At 39.2% G+C, this 14,139-nt stretch overlaps 1 protein-coding gene across 2 annotated transcripts in view; it reads right to left on the bottom strand.

Moving 5' to 3' along the window:
• Positions 1–14,139, bottom strand: part of DOCK11 (dedicator of cytokinesis 11) — a 235,505-nt gene that overhangs the window by 83,709 nt on the left and 137,657 nt on the right. The window contains exons 29-32 of one of the 2 annotated variants that reach the window (XM_066357342.1): positions 11,998–12,081; positions 11,054–11,165; positions 10,534–10,572; positions 8,742–8,920 (exon numbers count right to left, since the gene is read on the bottom strand). In XM_066357342.1, the coding sequence (XP_066213439.1) occupies positions 8,742–8,920; positions 10,534–10,572; positions 11,054–11,165; positions 11,998–12,081 (414 nt within the window). The remainder of the gene's footprint in view (positions 1–8,741; positions 8,921–10,533; positions 10,573–11,053; positions 11,166–11,997; positions 12,082–14,139) is intronic. The other variant, XM_066357343.1, reaches the window with a different exon arrangement.

The following is a 14,139-nucleotide window of genomic DNA, read 5'->3' as shown; positions in this document are numbered from 1 at the left end:
GCTAATATCCATAACAAATCAGTGAAGCGTGAGGCTATTTATACTTACAGTCTCAAAACTAGTACCAGAGAACAGTGTTGGTATTTGGAATTATACATAATATGGCATCAAATCACATGCTTCAGACACAACTACATAACATAAAAGGCAAAAGTTTATTTTTAAATAACCATTAACCTATAAAGCAGATCATATTCCTCCTATTCTTTAACTCCAGTGAGGGCTGAATTTCGTGAGAGCAGGGACCGTGCCTGTCCTAGTCACTGTTTCATCCCCAGTACCCGGGCACATAGCATATGGCCAATATACATTAGCTGAACAAAATGAATGGGAAAAGTAAAAACAAAACAAAACAAAACAAAAACAACAACCCACAATCAGTTGCTGTATTCATTCAAGAAACATTTTCTTTTTGCTTTGATTAAAGCTTCAATTAGCCCTGGCTGCTAGTTTGGTTGGTTGGAGCACAGTCTCGATGCACCAAGGTTGAAGGTTCAATCCCCAGTCAGGGCACACACAGGAACAAATTGATGTTCCTCTCTCTCTTCTCTCTCCTTTCCTCCCCCTCTAATATTAATAATTTTTAAAGCTGCTATTAAAATAATGTGATCTTGGCCCCATAAATCAATTATAATTCTTGGGAGATTGATATATTTATAAATATATAAATATAGCAGGCAGGCCACAAAAGTCTTAACTAATACAGTAGCTCTTATACAAATTCATTTATTGTTTTTCTCAGCTCCAGACATTCCTCACCAGATATGTACATACACTCAAACCAGCAACAGCAGGGGCTTTCATGGGACAAGAGTCACCTTCCATATTTTGGGACTTTAGGCTTGTCTGGAGATTTAGCTAAGACCTCTAGGACCCAACGGTCAACCTAGAGAATACTGATCAACAGTATCTCATCTTGCTTTAGTTTGCACTTATTCTTGATTTTGAAAAAATCATTCACATGAATTGGCCATCTTTACTTCTTTTGTGAATTTCAGGAACCCTTCTTAACAGACTTGTAATTTCTAACCATGTCAATGATAGTCTCTTATCACTAGGGGATTCTGTTTGTCGGTCTGGGCTGGGTCGTGGGAATCCACCCCAGAGGATGCTGATGTTGGTGCAGAGAGGTTTGAAAACACTAACCTAGTGCTTCTTACTGCTCAAGGCAGGAATGGCCGCTACCTGTGCATCCCTGACAAATGGTTAGTTTTTCAATTTCTCCTTCAATACTCCTAACCTTTCACACGTTCTGTTAGAAAGGTGCTTTAGCTCAGTGGTCCCCACCCCCAGGGCCACGGACCGGTACCGGTCCGTGGGCCATTTGGTACCGGTCTGCAGAGAAAGAATAAATAACTGACATTATTTGTTTTATTTATGTTTAAGTCTGAACGATGTTTTATTTTTAAAAAATGACCAGATTGCCTCTGTTACATCCATCTAAGACTCACTCTTGACGCTTGTCTCGGTCACGTGATATATTTATCCGTCCCACCCTAAAGGCCGGTCCGTGAAAATATTTTCTGACATTAAACCGGCCCGTGGCCCAAAAAAGGTTGGGGACCACTGCTTTAGCTGATTTACTCCTTGACGCTTCTACCTGCTAAGTGTAGCTCTGCCCTTTGGAACCACAAAGAATAAGCGTACTTCCACTTCCACATGGCAATATTTGAAATAGTTGAAGACAAGTTACCATGAATCGTCTTAATTCACTCTTCACAAAGCTAAGCAGCCCTTATTACTTTCCTTTATTCCTTACATGGCTTTGGTTTCCAGATTTTTCACCATCATGATCACCCTTTGTGGCAGTTCTCTAATATTTCAGTGTTCCACTTAATTAAGAGGCAATACAGTCTAGTGGTTAAGAGCACAAATTTTGGATTTTAAAAACACATGAATTCCTGCTCTCCTGTTATTAGTTACTTGATTGTGATCAAGTCACTTAACCACACTTTTGTCTTTGGTAAAATGGGGATGATAATAATTAATGTGCAGTATATAATGTGGTATCTGGCCCATCGAAAGTCCTCAATAATTTTTAGCTGCTATATGTTAATATTATAGCATCTAAATGGGAGCCCGTTTAAGTTCTCATAGTGAGTGATCACTAAGGAAGGAGATGCTACACATCTTTCAGATATAATGGTACAGTATGCAGATTATTTTAAATGTGGTAAATTTACCTTCAGGATGTATTGTTAAGTGAAAAAGAAAAATGCCTAATGGTTTCTATTATACAGGGAGGGACAAAAATAGGTTTATAGTTACTCATAAGAAAAATATTAAAATTTATAAATAATACAATAATAAACTGTGTTTTGCATACTCACAATCATATAAACTTAACTGTGCCTCACCCTGAATATATGTATATTACATATAGGCTCGTGCATATATAAGTTATAAGTACATATAAGAAACTGATAACTGTAACTGCTTCTGGAGAAATGAATCAGGATACAGAGGTAAGACATGTGAGAGAAGCATTTTATTTTCATTTTCTTTACCATGTGCATGGATTACTCTTCAAAAAACAAAAAATGATTTGCCCATAGCCCAAGTAGACATTGGACATTCTTGTTCTGGCAGCAAAGATGTCTCATGGCAATCATAACAGGTCAGGAGACCTCCCAAAGCAGTTTATGAGTAACATAATAGGGACCAGTGACACCCAAATTTCATTATAGGAGGGCTGAGTGGCAAGGTAGCTGGAACTGTGAGGGGGCGCCTAGGGCATCTAGTCTCAAAGCAGCCTTTCCATCGAAAGCATTATTCCTTTATTAACATTTATTTATTGACTGCCCCCACCCCGGTTATTTATTTATTTATTTATTTATTTATTTATTTATTTATTTCAAGAAGCAGGAAGAGAGAGCAACAAGAACATCAAGCTGCTCCTGTATGTGTCCTGAGGAATCAAACCGGCGACCTCCAGGCTCTGGGACGATGCTCCAACCAACCGAGCTTTCCAGCCAGGGCTTGCATTTTTTTTTTTTTGACTGTCTCTTTATTTAAGGTCACTTTGGGGGACATGATAGAAAGTATGGGTGCTTCATGCTCCTTTCTCTGCCCCCATTTTGGTATTATCATTTGTATTTGACAGATGGCCTCTTATTCAGGCCATCTGTGAATTCTTTGGGTGAAACAGAGAAAGGAATTGAAGCTTTGTTTAACCAGGCCCATGAAGCAAAGTTCCTTTGGGAAAGAATCTTGTATTCATTAATACCTGTCGAAAGCTTTTGAACAAAGAGGAAAGGACTTTAAAAGTCACTGAAAGGGTAATGAGATTGTCATTTCAATCTTTACCATAATCTAACCTCCAACACTCAAGCAGGCATAATGTCTAATGTATTTACAGAAAATAATACCTGTGTTTGTACACATATATTACTTACAGAATTTTTAAAAGTAATAAAGTCCAAATCTGTGATATAAAATATAGACTGTCCCCAACTTATGATGGTTCAACATACAATTTTTTAAACTGAAAGTGATATGCATAATAAATTACATGAGATATTCAACACTTGGTTATAAAATAGGCTTTGTGCTTGATGATTCTACACAACTGTAGGGTAGTTTAAGTGTTGTGAGCACATTAAGGTAGGTTTGGCTAAGCTATAATGTTCAGTAAGGGATGTATTAAATGCAATTTCAACTTACAATATTTTCAGTTTACAATGGGTTTATCAGCATGTAACCCCATCAGAAGTCAAGAAGCATCTGTATTTAAAATTCCAACTTTAGGCCTGACTGGTGGTGGCTCAGTGGATAAAGTGTCGAATCAGAACGCTGAGGTCAACATTTCAAAACCCTAAGGTTGCTGGCTCTGAGTGTGGCTGGTCAGTGTGGGTTTCTGATTTGAGCTGGGCATCACGTACATGATCTCAAAGCTTGCCAGCTTAGGCCCAGAAGTCACTGGCTTGAGCAAGAGAACACTGGCTCTCCCCATCAAGGCACATACAAAAAGCAATCAATGTGCAACTAAAAGTGAAAGCGACTACAAGCCGAGGCTTCTCTCTCTTTCTCTCTCTCTCAAAAAAAAAAAAGTTTAAAATTTCATCTCTATGTAAGGCACTAGTGAAATCCCTTTTCCTTCACTTTCATCTGAAAGGTGGGAGGGGGAGGGGAGTATAACTTCCTTCTTCAAGGAGGGGAAGTTCATTTTGTGCTTTTCCCATGAATCCTTTGAAATCACAGCTGAAGACATTTTCCTTCACATTGTGTAAGATCCTTTTCCCCACTACTAGGCATGAGTAGCAGTTAACTAGAACCCAGTGGTAACCAGCATTATTAAAGGTTTGGCTAAGCTTGGTTGGAATGAATGACCTTTAAGATATATTTTAATTTAGATATAGTATACCAGTTAATTTGTGTTAAGTCAATATCAGCATTCACCAAAAAAGGGGCACATAACAGAGCAAACCACACTAAGTGGGGGAAGATTATCGTAGTGACAATGTGGCAGAGCAATGCAAATTGCAGTAGGTAATAAATAATATCTTAGAGCCAAGGAGTTTAAATCTACTTTATAAGAGAATCACATAAAGAAAACTAACAAAATTTGTATGTGAAAAAATTGTAATTGAAGAAATACAACTGGATATATCACTGGCAGGCATTTTCTGTTTATTAAGGACAAATGGGGATACTGCAGAAAAAGAATAAAAATCATATCCATGCTTTCCAAAGTGAGCATAATAATAAGTAATATAATTTAATTTATATTTAAATTTGAATGTAAAAACAAAGGAACAAATTATTAATTATAAAACAATATTATGTTACCTTGAGCCATCTGATAGCAGGTAAGTTAGGTTATTCTAAATCCATATATATAGTTTGCTGTACAGTTTTTCAAGCCCATAGGATTTAATGTTAATAAGATCTGAATATGCTATGTTAAAGATGCAGCAAATAGCAACGACAGCTGTGGTTTTCAAACAGACCCATGTGTAATGTATGGCTGGTCTACAGCCACATGCACACTTATTCAGGAAGAAGAAAAACTTCCTATTACATATATTTGACATATTTATCATGTCTTTTTTTTTTTCTTAAGTGAGAGGAAGGAAGATAGATTCCCACAAGCACTCGGATGGGGATTCACCTGGCAACCCCCAATGGGGGCTAATGCTCACAAACAAGCTATTTTTAGCATCTGAGGCTGATATACTGGGACCACGTGAGCTTTCCTCAGTGCCCAGGACCGATGCTCCAAGTAATGGAGCCACTGGCTGCAGGAGGGAAAGAGGGAGAGAAGGAGGGGAGAAGCAGATGGCCGCTTCTCGCGTGTGCCCTGACTGGAATCAGACCCGGGACGTCCATGCCTGGCAGATTCTCTTTCCACTGAGTAAACCAGCCAGGGCCTTATCATGTCTTATTATTAATTACTAAGTAATCAAAAATATATTATTTATTGATATAAATTATGGTATATATTTGAAAGAGTACACAGAGCTACAACATCATAAGATTTTTTAATTGAAAAATCATAATTATCCACTTGTCTGTAGATGGGTACTTGGACGATTTCTAGATCTTGGTTACTGTAAATAATGCTACAATGAATATAAGGGTGAATATACTCTTTTAAATTAGTGTTTTAGAGCCCCGACTGTTTAGTTCAGTAGATTAAGAGCAGTTCAGATCAGTAGGTTAAGAGCCTCATCTGGAAACAAGGTTACTGGTTTGATCTCCAGTCAGGGCACACATGGGAAGTAACCAATGAATGCACGACTGAGTGGAGCAATGAATAAATGTTTCCCTTCCCCCTCCCCCTCTCTCCTTTCCTCTCTCTATCTCTTTAACAATGAATCAATAAATAAAACCTTGGAAGGATAGTTCACTTGGCAGGAGCATTGTCCCATCATGGAGGTTGCCAGTTCGACTCCCCAGGGAACATCCAGGAACAGCTTGATGTTCCTGTCTGTGTGTATGTCTGTCTGTCTCTCTCTCTCTCTCCAATATATATATATATAATTTAAAAATATTAGTGCTTCTGGGTGAACTCACAATATAGTGTACAGGAATGCATTGTGGAATTGGGCACCTTGAACCTATATAATTATGTTAACTAGTGTCACCCTAATTAATTCAATTAAAATGTTATCATTCTGATAAAAATCATAATTTGTTTATGTAAAAATCATAAAGTAGTTATCTTGTTCTTAAAAATAATATGAGAGCCCTGGCCGGTTGGCTCATTGGTAGAGCGTCGGCCTGGCCTGCAGAGGTCCCGGGTTCGATTCCCGGCCAGGGCACACAGGGGAAGCGGCCATCTGCTTCTCCACCCCTCCCCCTCTCCTTCCTCTCTGTCTCTCTCTTCCCCTCCCACAGCCGAGGCTCCATTGGAGTGAAGATGGCCCGGGCGCTGGGGATGGCTCCTTGGCCTCTGCCCCAGGCGCTGGGGTGGCTCTGGTCGCAGCGGAGTGACGCCCCAGAGGGGCAGAGCATCGCCCCCTGGTGGGCAGAGTGTCGCCCCCTGGTGGGCGTGCCGGGTGGATCCCGGTCGGGCGCATGTGGGAGTCTGTCTGACTGTCTCTCCCCGTTTCTAGCTTCAGAAAAATACAAAAAAAATAATAATAATATGAGAAACAAGTGGGTTTTGTTTTCTTTGTTTCTTTTTTTTACTAGGATAATACTTTGTGTATTCAGGTAAGGCAAATACACATTGTTTGTTTTTTTTTTACAGAGAATCAGAGAGGGACACACAGACAGGAACAGAGAGAGATGAGAAGCATCAATCATCAGTTTTTCGTTGCGACACCTTAGTTGTTCACTGATTGCTTTCTCATATGTGCCTTGACCGTGGGACTACAGCGGACGGAGTAACACCTTGCTCGAGCCAGCGACCTTGGGTCCAAGCTGGTGAGCTTTTTGCTCAAACCAGATGAGCCCGCACTCAAGCTGGCGACCTCAGGGTCTTGAACCTGGGTCCTCCGCATCCCAGTCCAACGGTCTATCCATTGCGCCACCACCTGGTCAGGCCACATTGTTTTTATATTGTAAAAATATCCCGCTGAGCTTCCACAAGATATTTAATATTTTTTCATTGAGGTGTCCATCTTTTATATGTGAAATTATCCTAAGTAGCTATCAATATACTCATCTGGCTTGACCAGGCGGTGGTGCAGTGGATAGAGCGTCGGACTAGAATGTGGAAGACCCAGGTTCGAGACCCCGGGGTCGCCAGCTTGAGCGCAGGCTCATCTGGTTTGAGCAAAAAGTTCACGAGCTTGGACCCAAGGTCACTGGCTCGAGCAAGGGGTTACTTCGTCTGCTGTAGTCCCACGGTCAAGGCACATATGAGAAAGCAATCAGTGAACAACTAAGGTGTTGCAACAAAAAACTAATGATGCTTCTCATCTCTCTGTTCCTGTCTGTCTGTCCCTATCTATGCTTCTCTCTGACCCTCTCTGTCTCTGTAACACTCATCTGGGTATAAATAGTATAGTAAACACAGAGACCCAGTCTGTTAAGAAAAGAAGAGTATCGGCCAGTGAAGAGAACGGAAGTCAGAAGCATTGGGAAGCCACTCATGAGGTGCAGACTTGAAATCATATAATTTGATGCTGAAACAGAGTGTATGGATGGAGTGCATGGGAACAACTGGTTGATTGGATTAAAAAGAAAATCAATAAAAACAATACCTAAATCTACCAGCTGGTTTAGTCAATATGGCCAACCCAGCAGTCCAGATAAATATTTCAGCAAATGAAATGATTGATAGGTGTCATGCCCTTCATCAGAGTAGAACTCATGTGCGAACCCAGGTGTCCAAGGAGTGCTTTAGAAAGTCTTACTTCATGGACCATTTCAACATGTCAGATCAGCATGTCAGGAATCCCACCTGATACTCCATTTGTAGGTTCTACTGGCAAGTTCCAACGTGGGAACAGCAAGTTAGATTTTATTTCTTTTTGTCATATAACTCTACAGTAAACTATACTGGAATATACAGAGGAACTTCTTCTACATCTTTCTAGATGTGTTTAACAAAGGTTGGTTTATAATAACTTTTGAGGCATGTATACTAGTGAATAGTGTTTTATGCGTCATCGTTGTTATTGCCAACTAATAGCATTATGTGGTTTTGTGGTGACTCATATTTGGATGTGAGAGTGGTAGTTGGGGCCATGTGTTGATGTCCTGGGGAACAGAATCAATCCACAGTGGTGCTGCCATTTTTGAGGGAAGATATTTATTTCATCAGCCCCAGGGATAAAAGAAAAATGACTTGGGTGTTGAGGAGGAAATGGGACATCTATCAAATGTAGTAAAGAAATTTCACAGGCCTAAAGAAACTATTAAAAGGAAGAATGAAATATATTTATATAATAAAACAAAATCCTACTTCTGATAAAACACAAATCAGCTTGAATTTCTGAATAATCAGTAGAATTCAAAGTGACTTTTTGTAACCCCAATAAACTCAATAAAAATTAAAAATAAAAAAGTTACTATTTTCAATTAGAAGCTCATTCTTACTTAATATTCTATCAGAATCCTTACTTTTGGGAAAAGCAGGGCAAAATATGGCCAAAGGGAGAAATCAGTGTTTTTCTTCATCAGTTACCTAAATATGATTTTTAAAACCTAACCACTTGAAATAAAACTAATTTGTAAAACTAAGTTCATTGATGCTCGTATTATGTTACTTACTGAAAACTGCATCTTTAATGTAAAATCTTAGCAGAAATTTACTAATATGACACTGATGATTATATAGACACCCTTACCTTGTGCTGGTATCTAGTATCAAATGCATGTTTTATCAAAAGATTCTTTACGACAGAGATAGCTGTATATCTGATCTCATAATTGTCTTGGAGAGCAATGGAGGTTTCCCTCAGAAGTAGACCAACCAAGAAGTGATGCTTGCAATACTCATCTGATAAACTGTATTCAAGATTTGAATCTGCAGTACAATGAAATTTAAAACCCATTCGTTAAAATATTCAAAGTTATTTTAATATTAAAATACTGTATTTATTATTTAGTAATGTTTGATCATGCTAGCAAGAGCTATATTCTTTTATTATTGATGAATTGGAACAATTATTGCATCATGTAGAATGAGCATGCAAAATTTCACAAGACAGGAACACTCATAATTAGGCCTAGATGATAGCCGCAGTGACCATTTCTGTGGGCAGGACAGTCCCTCCGTTTTCCTCCCTAGATTCTTTTTAACTCTCGGAAATCTTAGGTTAGAAACTAGAATGAAAGATACCATATTTGGCAATATCTCAACATGTTTTTATATTATCTGAAGAGACTGAGTTAGAACTACAAGTTGAGTAACTCTATACAACGATACTTGACTTAGATTTACTATCTATTCATCCTTGTAAATTAGGAAAAGGAAGAGAAACCAAGCAACTGAATCAGTCTAACAGTACTAACTACTGCTGTTCTAGTATATGTTACATATTGACCTGAATACAATGATGTACGAGAACTATTAGAAAAGCAGCCTCATCTCTAATTCATCATCACGCAAATACAAATCTTTTATTTCATAAAATCAACACTTTGAACTATGTCTTTCACTCCCTTTTAAATCCTCAATCCGTTTTCAATCCCAGCTGCTAATACCCTGGTTGGGACTTGCCTTTTAACTTCTCAGCAGGGATTGTGATCAAGTTTAGTAATTTCTAGAGTAGATTCCTACCATGTTTCCTCTAGCCTATGCTTTATCTTAGTTAGGCTGTAAAGCTGAAGGATATTCCTTCTATTTGTCTCTTGGCCTCTTTAGCACTTAAGATAATGCTATACATTCAGTTAGGAGTTAATAAATGCTGAGAGTAGTCAGATCTAATCAAAATCTGATTATCTGTCCACCCCTTCTTTTCCTCGACTTCCTCATAGCTATTAATCAATACTGGGAGAAGTATGGGAGCTATACAAGCTCAAAATCTAGTAACGGAGTGGCTGAGTGCTTTTCCTCCATTTTCACTGGCTGTAATTCAACCACTAAAACCACTGCTCAGCAGCTACCCCTAGAAACCAAGGCAGCCGAGTTTCCTCCTGCCGTTGGTCATGCTCCACATCACTTTCTACACACAAGGGCCAGTAGTGACTAACCTGGCGACCATATATGGGTAGATTTTGCAATGGTAAATTTTTCACTTCAGTGACTTAAATAAATCTAATCCGATGAGTTCATCTACACCTTCAAAACTCTGTCCAGGCCGTCATGACACAGAGTCAGAGAGAAGCAAGGCAAGCATGGGAGATGACACACACTTCAAGACAGCTGCCCTCTAGCCCCCATGCTGGCTTGAACTGAAACTCGTTTTCTGAGGATGGTGTTTTAAAGTTGATTCCTCTAGCAATCAACACTCAAGCTTATTTTAAAAGCAAACACATACACCACCTCCTACATTTCCTGGGTACATTAACTAAAGCCTCCTCTTGGCCAGGGAGGATTTGAAAAGCAAACAAAGCCCCCGTCCATTTTAGCCATTCATCAAATCAATTGTTTTTAAAGAAAGCAAACTCCTTTAGAGTGAACCGAGTTAAACCTACCTACTGAAGTCAAACGGTCCACCGCAAATGAAAAAAAATCTAATTAATATATGAAAAGAAAAGGGACAAATAAAAAACAGTAACATAAGAATAGTGCTACACAACAAAGCATTCAATAAAACTAGCAATGGCACAACTTTAATAAATACACATTACTATTTTATTCTGCCTTTGTATATTTCTTTTGATGCTCCTTTCAGCAGAAATGCATTTATATGGTTTTCTTAATTCAGTTGTATGTAAGAGTCCAAACACTATTACACAGAGCAAGTATCTAACATCTGCGTTTAAACAAAAATCTATGTAACTCACCGGATTTCTTCATAATATAAATACATATACTACCACACTGACACTATGAAGGAAATGCAGAATACCATTAACAAACCTACTTCAATTAATAACAATTCTGAGGTTACCTTTAAATTGACTAGTTTAACTAGAAAACATATTATACTAACACTAGCAAAAAAAGAAAAAGGAAACTACAAAATAAATGATGGAAAATGCAAATACCTACCTTGAACTCGCTGAAGTTTAGGCTTTGCAAATGCCATTGGCAAATTCAGAGGAATGTAATGTTCATGATTACAAATTGTTTGCAGGAATTCAAACTTGTATTCAGCCAGAACCTAAATGGAAATACATTATACATGAATGCACATTCAGTACGCATTTACTATTTTAATAATTAACTACAGAGCACTGACTTTCAAAACAGAGGAGGTTAGTAGGTTAAGCATATCTGGAGAGGTGACATGTGCAGGAAAGAATTAACATTAAAGGCCCAAGACTGCTCTCCTCAAAAAGACCAGTTGGTTATCGGCTGGCATTTGGGAAGTTGGATTTTGAAACTTTCCCTACATGATAAGGGTGTACCGCCTGTGCCAGCCTGCTTACACTATCTGTACAAACAATGAGATTTATGCTGAACACCTGCTTTCTTTTCCTTCCCCAAACTCTGGAATCGGGACCAGCCTCCAATACACGAACTGCCCCCAATAACAACCCTAAACCCAGAGTCTCAGATGGGGTGCCTAGAACAGAAGAAATATTGTCCACACGTGGCTCCACTTGCACTGCAGGAGAGAGGTGTGCTGTGTGGCCCTGCACAGGAGGAAGGGTGTGCTCAGGAAGCCTGAGCGCAGACTGCCAAAGACTCCACTTGATGTCTTTTTCCCTTACTGTTCCCGCTGAGCATCCTTGCTGTGTCACTGTAATGAATCTTGGCCACGACTACGACTGTATGTTGAGTCCTGTGAGTCTTTCTACTAAACCAAACAAGTGGATGGTCTTGGGGGCTACCCAAAACACTATGCAATATTCCTTTCTTTGAGGTACAGCTCTACTCAAAGTACCCAAATGAAAAGAGCAGTTCCAAATCCTTCAGAGGACAATAAATGCCATCCTCTGTCTCACACTGTAATGTCTGAATTGTACCACAGTTATGTCCTTATACCTTACCTTAGGATCTTTGGGGCTGAATCCAGATATATAGTCATTTATCAAATTGAAAACAAATCCTCTGTCCATTAGTGTCAAACAGCGCTATAGAAGCCAAGTCAAAATGAACAATTAGCTGCAGATGTCTAAGTCTGTCAAGTATAAGTTATTTAAATTTTTTAATTTGTCCCACATCTACAGGATGACATTTTTTCTGTTTTATAGGCAAAATAACAGCTTTCAGAGCTTTAGATGCCCTTAAAGAAAGACAATTATTGTTGGAAGTGGAATGCAACTGTACAATGTTATAAATAAAATTAAAAGTATGCCAGTATACAAATACACGTATCTATATATATACACATATCCATGCATGAACATATATACACATACACGCATATATGTAATGTATGCAGCTGCACTACCTCATTTTGGTCAACTCTTAAAGCTGAAAGTGAGGTGTCAGTGGTCATTTAGCTATTGAAAGTGAAGACTGTCTATGTAAACATTTCAGATCGAAAGGTTAGGTTTCCCTTTGTGTCCTGTGAAGTCCTGGCTATTAAAGCATTTCTCCTGTGTGCACCTATTCCCCGGGGTAAAGCTCTCACTGTCCGGCAGCTGAGCACCTGCAGTTAGCCTGTTTACCAGTGTTCAAGCCTCTAACTTTCCCATTTATCTAGTGCAGGGGTCGGGAACTTTTTTGGCTGAGAGAGCCGTGAACACCACATATTTTAAAATGTAATTCCGTGAGAGCCATACAACAACCAATGTACATTACGCATTATCCAATAAAAATTTGTTGTTGTCCTGGAAGACAGATGTGATTGGCTCCAGCCACCCACAACCATGAACATGAGCGGTAGAAAATGAATGGATTGTAATACATGAGAATGTTTTATATTTTTAATGTTATTATTATTTTTATTAAATATTTGTCTGCGAGCCAGATGCAGCCATCAAAAGAGCCACGTCTGGCTCGCGAGCCATAGGTTCCCGACCCCTGATCCAGTGCTTCCAGATTAATCTCTAATTCCAAGCTCTAATCATGTCACCTTCCTTCCTAAAAGCTTTCAAGTGTTCCCTACAGCTTCTAATAAAATTTCATACTCCTTAACTTAGAATTCAGGGACACTCAAAATCTTGTCCCTACCTACTTTCCAGTTTTATTTCCCAGTGCAAGTCATCTAGTTATTAGCCCCTCAAAACGTACTGTGTAGTCCCACCTTGGGGTCTCTGCCCATGCCAGACCTAGCTAGAAATTCTATATCAACATCTACCTAATTCTTCCCATTCTTCAATATTCTGATGAAGTTCATCTTCCTTAACCACCTGGGTCCACAGGTCCTTTGAAGTACTTTATTCTCACTGGCATGTATTTTACTTACTATTTCCCCATCTTTCACTTAGACAAGCCAATAGGAACTATCTCTCTTTTTTTGTGTGTGTGATAGAGACAGAGAAAGAGAGACAGAGAGAGGGACAGATAGGAACAGACAGGAAGGGAGAGATATAAGAAGCATCAACTCTTTGTTGCAACACTTTAGTTGTTCATTGATTGCTTTCTCATATGTGCCTTGACCGGAGTACTACAGCACACTGAGTGTCCCCTTGGTCAAGCCAGCGACCTTGGGTCCAAGCTGGTGAGCTTTGCTCAAACCAGATGAGCCTGCACTCAAGCCAGCAACCTCAGGGTTTCAAACATGGGTCCTCTGTGTCCCAGTCCAACGCTCTATCCACTGTGCCACCACCTGGTCAGGAACTCTCTTTTTTTTTCATGTTCTTCATAGTGACTAGAATATTCTTGTGAAATACAAAGAACTCAATTTCTGATTAACCAGCTGCCTATATCTCACTTCTCATCTCTCCTTTCAGCTGCTACTGCCACTAGCCTTGGTCAGACCCTTATCATATGTCACCTCTTAGATGAATGAGGAAGCTTTATATTTATTCATTCACTCAACAAACATTTTGCGGATCTACTGTATTTGAGACAATGTATTACATTCTAGAGAAATACAAAGGTAAGACATGGTATTTACTCTTCTCACATGATAAAGACAGATAAATAATTAAAATACAACACAATAGGGTCCTGGCCGGTTAGCTCAGTGGTAGAGCATTGGCCCAGTGTGTGGAAGTCCCAGGTTCAATTTCCGGCCAGGG

The sequence above is a fragment of the Saccopteryx leptura genome, chromosome X (assembly GCF_036850995.1).
Source record: "Saccopteryx leptura isolate mSacLep1 chromosome X, mSacLep1_pri_phased_curated, whole genome shotgun sequence".
NCBI lineage: Eukaryota > Metazoa > Chordata > Mammalia > Chiroptera > Emballonuridae > Saccopteryx > Saccopteryx leptura.
This window is presented reverse-complemented; position numbering and strand designations above follow the sequence as displayed.